Source organism: Monodelphis domestica, chromosome 3 (genome assembly GCF_027887165.1).
Source record: "Monodelphis domestica isolate mMonDom1 chromosome 3, mMonDom1.pri, whole genome shotgun sequence".
NCBI lineage: Eukaryota > Metazoa > Chordata > Mammalia > Didelphimorphia > Didelphidae > Monodelphis > Monodelphis domestica.
The window spans coordinates 66,005,531-66,017,178 of NC_077229.1; the positions used below are offsets into that span (position 1 = coordinate 66,005,531).

General features: G+C 40.1%; 1 protein-coding gene across 1 annotated transcript in view; it reads right to left on the reverse strand.

Moving 5' to 3' along the window:
• Window positions 1-10,287, reverse strand: part of LOC103099832 (mucin-16-like) — a 136,364-nt gene extending 126,077 nt beyond the window's left edge. The window contains exons 1-3 of the mRNA XM_056820961.1: window positions 10,165-10,287; window positions 8,519-8,635; window positions 3,307-3,345 (exon numbers count right to left, since the gene is read on the reverse strand). Of these exons, the coding sequence (XP_056676939.1) occupies window positions 3,307-3,345; window positions 8,519-8,635; window positions 10,165-10,210 (202 nt within the window). The 5' untranslated portion in view covers window positions 10,211-10,287. The remainder of the gene's footprint in view (window positions 1-3,306; window positions 3,346-8,518; window positions 8,636-10,164) is intronic.
• Between the last annotated feature and the right edge of the window lie 1,361 nt (window positions 10,288-11,648).

The following is an 11,648-nucleotide window of genomic DNA, read 5'->3' on the forward strand; positions in this document are numbered from 1 at the left end:
GTCACTCTACAGCTCATCAGAGATTGGCTATTATGAAAGAAAAGGAAAATGACAAAACTTGGAAGGGATATGGAAAAATTGAGACACTAATGCCCTGTAGTGGAACTTATGAACTTATTCATCCATTCTGAATGCTAGAGGGGATGTGGCAAAGTTGGGACACTAATGCATTGCTGGTGGAGTTATGAATTGATCCAACCATTCTGGAGGGCAATTTGGAACTATGACCAAGGGGCACTAAAAGACTGTCTGCCCTTTGATCACTGCTGGAGTGTGTACCCCAAAGAGATAAAAGGGAAAAATACTTGTACAAGAATATTCATAGCTGGGCTTTTTATTGTGGCAAAAAAAATTGGAAAATGAGGAAATACCCTTCATTTGAGGGAATGACTGAACCAATTGTGGTATCTGTTGCTGATGGAATACTATTTTGTTCAAAGGAATAATGAACTGGAGGAGTTCCATGGGAACTGGAATGACCTCCAGGAATTGATGTAGAGTGAAAAGAGCAGAACCAGGAGAACATTGTACACAGAGACCCATACACTGTGCTACAATCGAATGTAATGGACTTCTCCATTAGTGGCAAAGTAGTGATCCTGAACAACTTGGAGGGATCTACGAGAAAGAACACTATCCACATTCAGAGTAAAATCTGTGGGAATAGAAATACAGAAGAAAAACAACTACTTGATTACATGGGTCGAAGGGATATGATTGGGCATGAAGATTCTAAATGAACATCCTAATGCAAACACCAACAACATGGAAATAGATTTTTATCAAGGACACATGTAATACTCAGTGGAATTGCATGTCGACTATGGGAAGGTTGGGTTGAGGGAAAGCAGGGAAAGAATATGATTCTTGTAACCAAGGAATAATGTTCTAAATTGACTAAATAAATAATTTACAAAAAAAAAAAGATATTGGCTATTATGGAAGAAAAGGAAAATGTAAAACTTGGAGGGCAAATGGAAAAGTTGAGACACTAATGCCCTTTTGTGGAATTTGTGAAGTTATTTATCCATTCTGGAGAGCAATTTGGACTTATGCCCAAAGGCATAGGCCTAACAGTACATACTCTTTGAGCCAGTAATACCATTATTAGGTTTGTTTACCAAAGAGATTAAAAGGGGGGGAAGCAAGGGGTTATATGTGCAAAAATATTTAAAGCAGCTCTTTAGGGGGATGTGGGGGGGTATATAATTGGCAAGTGAAAGGATATCCATCAATTGGGGAATGACAAAGTTGTAATATATGATTATTATGGAATACTATTGTGATATAAGAAATGAAAAGGAGGAACTCAGAAAAACCTGGAAAGATTTACAGGAATTAAAGCATAGTGTAATAAACAGAACCAGGAGGACATTGAACACAGGGACAGGAATGCAGTACAATGAACAGACCTATGAATAACAGTTTTTTCTCAGGAATATAATGATCCAAAACTATGCCTCAGGACTCGTGATTTTTTTAAATGCCATCTGCTTCCAGGGAAAAAGAATTGATGAATTCTAAGTCCAGAAGAAAGCAAGATTGTTTTCACCTTCTAATTTTTTTATTTCAGTTTCATTTCATAAAAGGTCTAATATGGGAAACTTTTATATGTTTACATATGTTAGATCTACATAATATTTGCTTACCATTTCAAAATGGGTGAGTGGGTGGGGGAATTTGTGACTCAATGATCCTTAAAAATTTTGGAAACTGTTGTTACATATAATAGAAAAATTTAATGTTGAAAAAATCAAAGTGATTCTCCAATAATAGTCAAAGTTTATGAATAGGGAGGTCTCAATGAAGAAACTCAAGTAAACAATATCTATGTGAACAAATTACCCAAATCACTGATAATTATAGAAATAAAAATTAAAACAATTTTGGTGATTCACATAAGCCCATACAATTGGAAAAGCTGGAAAAAAGGAAATGGACCAATATGGGTAATGGAGAAAATGGGCTACTGATACACTGTTGGTAGAGCAGATCTGCACATTGGACTCAAATTTTAAGAAAGTAAACTAGAACTATGCCATGAAACTATGCATATAGCCTTTGGCTGAAAAATATCATTACTAGGTTTACATCCCAAAGAGTACAAAAAAAAAAAGAACCAGATATCCTAAGGAAAAAATACCAAACCTTTTTAATGTGGCAAAGAATGGAAATGAGGGGATACTAAAGAATGGAAGTTGAGGAGATACTCTCATCAGTAAGGGAATGACTGGACAAGTTCTCATGTTCATGAGTGTGATGAAATATTATTTTGCTATAATAAATTATTGAAGAGTAGCAGAGACCTCCACTTCTAGAGTTATGAGGTCTTGGGTTCAAATCTGGCATGAAATTCTTCCTGGCTGTGTGACTCTTGATAAGTCACTTGACCCCAGTTGCCTAGCTTGTAACATTCTTTCTGCCTTGGAATGGATACTTAGTACCAGTTTTCAGACAGAAAAGCATGGCTTTCTTGAAAATAAATTTTGAGATATTTTCAGAAAAACCTGGGGAGACTTGTGAGCAGCACCAGAAGAACAATGTATACAATAACAACATCGTAAAAATAAATAACTTTAAAAGATTTAAGAATTCTGATCACTACCATGACTAATCAGAATACCAGAGAATCTATGATGAAGCATACGTTTGAACAGATTGGTGTTGGATTCAGGGGGAAGAATAGGATATATATTTTGGAAACAGCTAATGAAATAAATTTTTATAGATTATAGGTATTTCTTATAGTAATAATTTAAGGGGAGGTAGAAAAGACAGCTTTTTACATTGGAAATTTATTATTTAATTTTATCATGAGGAGTAGATTGAACTAGATAGCCTGGAAGTTCACTTCAAGATCTAAGTCTGTGATGTTATGAGTCTAGGACCAGTAGCTAGCTTTCAACTTCATAATTAAATGCAGCAAAATTTACCAGCATTCATCAAAAATGCAAATGGATGCTACCTGCAGTGAGAGGAACTGAGGACGAAGTCAGAGGGAATGCTAAAGTGATGGTTTTTCTCTGAGGCACTGAGGAAGAAAGATCGTGAATGAAAACTATGGACCAGGTAAGCATGGTATGATTATAGGGAGGGGCTATAAAATACAAGGGAAACTATCTCTGTTTCACATGGTCACAGGGTGACATGTGGGGATTGAAATATGAGAAAGGATCCAGGATTTTCTGGTGTCTTTCTCTCTCTTTGACCCTCCTATCCCAGCTTCTCTTTCCTAAGATGCTATTGGAACAAGATCAGGATGTACAAATTGTATCCTCTGTTTAGTGCCAGGATAAGAATACTCACTGTTTCTGAAGCAAGGGAAGCTCATTTGGTGTTTATAGCCTGTAGGGAGAGAAAACAGCCATGAGTGGAGAGACTATGGTTAGGAGAGAATAGAAGAAAATAAATCTACCTATGATCCAATAGTTAGGTAGTGCAGTGGACAGAGAACTTAACTTAGTCAGAAAGACCTGAGTTCAAAATTAGCCTCAGACATTTTAGTTCTGGTACTCTGGGCAAGTCACTTGACCCTGACTGCCTCAGGTTCTTCATCATAAAAACGGGGGTTATAAGAGCACCTACCTCTCCAAAGGTTGTTGCGAGGATGGAATGAGATGTTTGTCAAGCACTTGGCAGAGAGACTGATTCAAAGTAAGCATTATATAGATCTTAGTTATTATAATTAGAGCTGCAAGAGACCTCCTAGATGATTAAATCCAAGTCTAAGAGCTTAGAAAGCTAGGTGTCAGGTTCTAAGAGAGATCACTTCATGGGACACATATCTGAGGTCCAACCTCTGTTTCCTTGGCCTGTTTTCCTGAGCCTCGTGTCTCCTTATCAAACAAATCCACAAATATTCAGTGCTTTAATCTATAGATGCAAAGAGGAAAATGACACTATCCTTGGCCTCAAAGACTGCTTTCCATTGAGGGTGACAGTGTGCACAATACACTAATATGTTTGTGCTGCATAAAAACGAGGGTACGAGATTGCACAGTTAATGGCTGGCCTCTGTGCCTATGTTACCCATAGAATATTGGCTGTCCCATAGTCCTGGCATCAGAGTAGAAGCAGACCTTGAACTAGTTCCCCTGCACTCAAGTACAGGATGAGAAAAGAATAGGGATTCTATGTCCCTCCCCTGTCAGTTTTGGTGACTAATGGAATTTGAGTTATAGATAGTTCCACCCTGGTTCACAGCAGCTGGATTTGAACCTGATTCAGAATAGGCAGGCGTCACTGTGTTTAGCATAGTCCACCTGGACAAAGGGCCTGTATCTCCAGAGTCGTGGCCTTAAACTCTTTGGGATATCCCCTGGAATTGTACTAGGAGGCAGGACTGAATTCACTTCAGGTGTTGAGCTGAGCAATGAAATTGCTGAGGATAGGTACTGTTTGTCACCTTGACAGTAAAAGTTCTGGCTGTGGCCTCTGTGGGTAAGGGGATTAAGAGAGATTTTCTCTGATTCTGTATGTTGACCACCATCAGTTGTGGTTGTCAAGGGATGCTATTTAACAGAGGTGACTAATAGGGATTTTTCTGCAGAATAGTGGTTAAGGACACCTTGGGGTCTTCAGAAAAAGAATTGGTCAAGGGGTGACTTGTGCTGCTTTCTGACTCAGTGCTTGGAGCTCGAGTGACAGGGCTCATAGGAGAAAGGATTATGTCTGACTTTGCTGCTAAGAGACAGAGTTGTCTGTTACTAGTGGCAGTTTCAGCAGATCTCATGTTCTTTTGCCATGGGCATAACTGGAAGAGGCTACAGGAGTTGGAGGGAAAAGAGTGTCATGTGCCAAGTAGGGCTGAAGTTGTGAGAGACTTGTGACTTCTGAGCCTTAGGGCCAGAGAGCACCCATTCTTCCTTCAGAAAAAGATGGGGAGCTGCTCCTGGTGGAGAGAGCTGGTATTTCACTGGTTAATGTCAAGTTTGAGACAGACTCTGCTATGATCCTATTTCTTGTATAGTAACTGAGATTTAGACTAAAGCGGGGTAAACATCCAGCTCTGGGTTGGACCCTTTCACGGGACTTGCCATGAAGATGGCCAGTCAAGCTCCTCTGAGGGAGACTGTCCAGATGTGAGTGTGCTGAGCTGTGAAACAGTTAAACTACCAGCTCTATGGCCTCCCATCCTGGGGTACTGGGGGAGAAGGAGGAAACATCAGTGAGCTGTCCATTGTCCCTGGTTCTGAATTCAGTCACTGGTGCAACAGAGGGAGTACCCCTCTTAGGAAGTGTGGACTCAGGGGGTTCCATTGAAAAAGGTCCAATTGGGCTTATCTGAGCTCCAATCATGGCAGTGTTCATCATACTCCTAACAAAGGGTGAAGGGACAGTCCTGGACTAGTTGGTTCCTTTGCTTAGGCTAGGCAAAAAGTGGAGCCCCTTTCTGACTGTGGGGCTGTGGACTATATGCATTCTGAGTGATTCCAGGAGCATCTGTGTTCTCTGAAAAAAAATGCTGAACACTGTTTCTACCATCACTTGGTCCTTCTCTAGACAGAAAAGAGCTTGTTTCTCCACCAGCAGATGTTGAGATAAGCCTGACTCTGTTACTGTCTGGGCATCCTGCTTCTCTGGAGTGGTTTACCTTGCAAGGGCCATCCTCAGACTCAGTTTCCTTTACTTTGAAATAAGGCATTAGCACTAGATAAATCCGAGGGGCCCCTTCAAGTTCTAGATATCAGATCCCATCAGGGTAACCAGAATGAAGAAACATCTCAACACCATATCCACTAAGTATCTGTTGAAGGAACTGAATTCAGAGAAGTAATGGCTCAGAGGAAACATGATGGTTGTTTTCTAAGTATTTGAATGATTTTCCTTTGGAAGTGTTTTCTTGGAAACCCTTTTTTGGTTTGTTTCCCAGGGGAAGAACAAAAGCAATAGATGCAAAAGAACAAAGAGAAATTAAGGTTGAGTATCAGGAAATCACTTTCTACCACTGAGCACTGCCCCCAAATGAGAGGCTGCCCCAGAAAGTAGTGGGTTCTCCCATATGTAAAATCTTACTGAAAAAGTTAGAAATGCTGCACTGGGAATGCTTGTTGGCTAGTCTGGAGGGGGGATTCTGCAGTTATGGGTGGGACTCACTCCAGTCTCTTCCAAGTACCTGCTTTTCATTCCATAATCCTTGGGGACTTGAAAGCTATGGCCAAACCAATTCTCAAGAAGCCCATTCCTCTGAGATTCTAAAGATGAACCAGTGAATTACTGCCACAGAGCAGAAAATGAAACCTCAAGAATGGTAAACCCCCGGCAGAGGAGGGATAGAGGAGTCCTCTAATGCAACATGGACAGTAGACTCAGGAGCTAGAAGTCCATTTGTCTAGGCTGGGACAGACTCTACCCAAAACTCCTGATGGTGGCTTGCTAGGTCCCATAGAAAAACAGGCCATTATCTTTGGCAGTTGGCTACCAGCCTCCAATTCTCATTAGAAATTTACCAATCATAGAAAAGATTCTGAAGGGATATGGTTTATTTTTACCAATATCCTTGTTTCATCCCAAATGAAGTCTAAAGAAGACAGAGGTGAGAACAGGGAATGCAATAGATGATCAGGCTTAATTAAGAGCTCCTATCCTGGCCTACTTTGGTTGGTCAAACCCAAAATATTTCTCCCAGGGGAAAGAGGAAGCCCTATATAATTTGCTCGGGAAGAGAGATCAAAAGAACAATTATTGCCACAAAGGCTTGAAGCCAAATGCCCTTCACAAAGGTATCTTCACTGCAGTCTCTGGAGGTGATTTCACTGGGTTTTCTCCAAAGAGTAGGAAGGAATCACTCTCCAGGAGAGGAAGCAAAGAGGAGGCATCTACTAACCTGTATGGTTAAGGGCATGTTTTTAACCCTTACATTCTTCTGCCTTGGAAACAATACATACTATATATACAAAAGAGGGGTAAGGACTAGGCAATGAGGATTAAATGCCTTGTACAGGGTCACACAGTCAGGAAACATCTGAGGCCAGATTAGATTTGAGGTTCTCTGAGTGCTAGAAAGCTGTTTCTAGGTTGCTACAGGACCTCCTGCTGCTCTTTGGTTTAGCATTTGTGTGGTGCACATCACATCAGCTACTCTGTCTGCAGGAAGGAATGAGGGAGGGGTCCATGGATCTGTCATGATTAACTCATAGTGTGCAAGGTAGCAAATGCATGGTACTCACTTCACAGCCTAAGATTGTATGCATTCTGTTATTAATATGTACTCTGACTCCAGGGAAAGTTACAAAAATGTATCTCAGATTTGGATATCCCAGGACCAATAGGACTATTCAGTTTTCACCAACAAGCAGTGGAACCACACTGACCACTTAGGCAGGCTACCCTCCTGGAGAGTGATCTGAGGGAGACAAGACTGATTTAAGAGACATAACTTGGAAATCCAAGCCCCAAAGTAGCCCAAAATAGGCACCCAGAGAGGTAAAAGCCAGGGGAGAGATTTCACCCAGGAGACAGCAGAGTAAAATCGAAGGAGCTCAAGAAATAGAAGGTAGTATATTATACCTGGGCTAAATTCCTAACCGAGAAACTTACTCCTGCTGTGACTTTGGGCAAAACTGATCTGTAAAAGGGGGCCTTTGAACTAAATAATCTTGATGTTCCCCACAAGACTGATATATTTTCTAACCCTCTGATCTTCTGCAATGTATTATCTCCTAAAGGACAATACAGAGCTAATAATGATGTTTCAATAACACAATATGACAACCACTGTGCTAAAGACTACTATTATTTGATTATTTCATCATATTTGTTCAGAAATTAACCCTGGGAGGTATGTGCTATCCCCATATCATAGATGAGGAAACTGAGGCAGGCAGCAATTAAGGACCACTGATTTGATCAGGGTCATGCAGCTGTAATAAGAGTTTGAGGCTGAATGGAATAGTTTTCCTAACTCCAAGCTCACCATTGCCTAGTATAAGTAAATTTGTTTGTGCTCAAACTGATGCCAATAAACAGGTGGTATTCTGGTTGAAGACTCAAGTTATTATCCCAGGGGAAAATATAGAAAAGATATTCAACTTTGATGTAATGGAAAAGAAATGGACATTCAAGGAATAGCAGGTAGATCCAACAGACCAGTTGGAGAAGTAATCATCTATTCCGATGATCAAAAAACCCTTAGTGATGGATGAGCTACGATGTTCAATTCAAATATTAGCAGTCTTACTACAAAGCCTATACAGAGCATATACTGAAGAAGGCTTCTGAGAAAAACAAACTGTAATCTTTTTCCAGTGTACTCTGGTCCCTGTGGTTAAAACATTTAACAACATTCTTCTTCTATCTATTTCATTCTAACATTTTGAAAAATAAAGAGACTTCAGACCACATATTTTTCCTCCTACTATCTTCAGATATTCAACTGTATCAACCATGTAAGTAATATGAGATGAAGGAAAAGCAGTACAAATAATGGTGAAATGGAAAGCCCTTAAAAGAAGAAGGATGACCTGGGAGGAAAGAATTTCTGTCAAACAGAGAAAGCAAAAAGGAGGCTTTTACTCACCTGAAGGATTGTTGGCAGTTATTGTGGACACCGAGGAGTCATCTGATGGGGCAAGGGTACCATCAGGCAAAGAGGTGTCAAATTTTTTTCTTCCAGAAGCCTGTCTTCTGTTTAAATCTGTGGGAATAGGAAGTCAGTCATAAAGTCAATCAAATAACACTTATTAACATTTATTGACTTGAGTACCCTCATGAGGAAGGCAAAGTACAAAAATTGTTTAGAAAGATTCAAAATTCAAAATATACTGCCTGTCTCTTCTCTCTCTCCTTTACTTCCTTATATTGGATCCACAGGTCCCTTTTTTCTCAAAGTCAGTCCGATGACTTAAATACATTGCCCAAAATAATGACAGTCAATTTGAGTCAATAGGAAGGGAGGAGTGGAGAAGGAGAAAAGATAAGATAAAAAAAGTAAGGAGGGAAAGAAGCTATTTTGAGTGCCAAATGACTCCCTTCCAGACAGTCTGAAAGGGAACTGGAGTGAGCATGACAGAATATCCTAAAAACCCTGAAGTCAGGCCCACCAATACAGATTATGAAAGAAGACAGTCAGGAGTGATTCCCATGGACTAACAAGATCCCCAGCAGGAGTTGAGGCTTCCTTGTGAATCCACTGGAGGTGGTGGGAACAAGACCTGTCTGCAATATGTTCTTACTCCCTCCTGGGCTCCACAGTCCACCTCCTCAAATCCTCTTCCTCTGGATGACTCCCCTTGGCAGACTAGTACATGTCAACTACTGACAAATGTTCACTCTCCTCAAATAGCCTCCTAGACAACCAGCGGGCAAACTGTTGCTTCTCCTACATCTTCCAAAGGATAAAAAAGGCCATCTATTTTCAATCAAGAAAAAATAGATACTTAGGAGAAAGCTCCAAAGAGAGAAACTGAGGAAGAAAGAACAAAAATGTTCCCAGAAATGGAAATTCAAGTGCAAATCACCAAGACCCAAGAAGAGCACTGTAAATATCCATGAGATGGAGAACTCTCAGAAAGAAGAAACCAAAACTGGGTCCCATGTACATTTGTCCAGCAGAGGAAGCAGAGATTGACTCTTACAAACCTGAAGTACTAGCACTGGTAATGGGCACCATGGACTCACTGGCTGGAGATATGGCATCTTCATGTCAGGTTAGGTCTGCCAGTGGCAGTGTTGAGACCTAGGCTGTTGCTCATACATTTAAAGAAGGGAAGTCAGTCAATCCCTCATCCAGCACACACTTATTGGGAATTACTGCATACCAGGCAGAGCCCATTTAGATAAGGATGAAAGAAGTCCATACAAAAAAATCTGAGTATCTTTGATCAGTCTATCCCTTTTCTCAACTGCCCCAAGGCACTTACCACAGCCCAATTTTAACTCCTATGTAAAGCCTTTCACCAAAATGAGGAAAAGAAGGGTCATTTGAGGCCCAAGGAAGACAAGACTCCACTGAAGAAGAGTGTGAGAAACTAAATTGACTATTAGAATCCAAAATTCCCCAGGGGAAGCTCTATCAGAAAATGGAATGTCTTCATGTTAAATATATATGGTTTCTTCCTACCTTAAAGCAGAAAGTAATCAACCTCCCCGACTCAAACATGACCCTGATCTTCCCAAGAAGAAAAAGGGTTCATGAAGGACCATGGACTGAACCAAAGACTTTACCTGTTTTTCTCTGTTTCCTATAATGGTGCGTACAATTTGCACCCATCGTTCAGGGGAGAAAATGAATAGAGGTAAGGGTTGATGGGGACCTTAGTCCAAGGTAACCCAACTGAGCTGAGTTAATTCCTTTTATAGGGGCCTTTATTGTGATGTCAGTTTCAACTGTATATTGATTCCATGTTACCATGGAAATGGGAACTTTGTTGATAGAGACTGAGTCAGATGAAAATAGTAAATGTTGGGCTGATGCCTTCCCCTGAAGAATAGATCCTTTTGTGGAAGGAGTTGAATGGACTAGTTTCAGGATATCTGGTAGTGTTAGGTTCCCACCCTGTGGTTGTGGCTTCACTAGGGGTGCCCATGGGGGGAAAGGAAAAAGAGATCCCTTTTGGGTGGATGTCTGAGGAAGGATCAGAGTCTAGAATACCTTTAGACTCGACTGATGTGGAATGATGTGGGAGAAAGTTAGTGTCCACAGACTCTCTTGAAGAAGCTTCAGTACTTCTGGGGATAGGGTGGTCCTTAAAGAAAAGAAATGATTGTTTGGGGAGCCTCTGGACATTATTTCCCTGTAGCACAATTCATAGTGGGAGTTGGTGGATTGAGCAGAGAGCATTGTGAAATATGAGATGGGTAATTTCGAGTACATTAATTTGAAAAGATTTTGTAGAAATAAAATAAATTCTGTCAAGATTAGAAGGAAAGCAGAAAATTGGGTAGACATTTTTATACACTCAAATGTCAAACATAAAGAGATCTTTGCTGTGTGTTTATAAGAAACACAACCATCCCCAAATTGGTAAATGGCCCAAAGTTATAAAGACAAGTTTTGGATGGAGAAATCAAAGCCATATATAGTTATATGAAAAAAGTGCTCCAAGTCACTAGTGATTAGAGAAATGCCAACTTCTGAGATATTATTTCATATCCATCAGATTGGCTAAACTGACCAAAGGGCAATTATTGGAGGGGATGTGGAAAAAAAGAACACAAATACACTGTTGGTGGAGCTGTAAATCAGCCAATTCATCCATTGTGAAGTTATTCCTGACCAACACATACAGAGTTATAAAATTGTATAGACTCAGGAATCCCATAATTGTGTCTGTTTTCCAAGAAGATCAGAGGAAAGGGAAAAGAATTCATATATTCTAAGAGATTTATAGTGGTTCACTTTGTGGTGTCAAAGAATTGGCAACTGAAGCGATGCCCATTAATTGGGAATTGGCTATACCAATTGTGGTAAATGAGTATGATTGAACACTTCTATGCTGCAAGTAGTGATGAACTGGCAAATTTCTAAGGAACTGGGAAAGAACTACACCGGCTAATGAACACTGAAATGATTAGAACCAAGAAAACACTATACACAATGACAGAATTAATACTAGAGGAATAAATTGTGAATGTTACCTCCAGTGTGTAAACTGAAATGTGAAAACATTAAAGAATTTCTTTGTATGAACATACTGATTTCCCATATA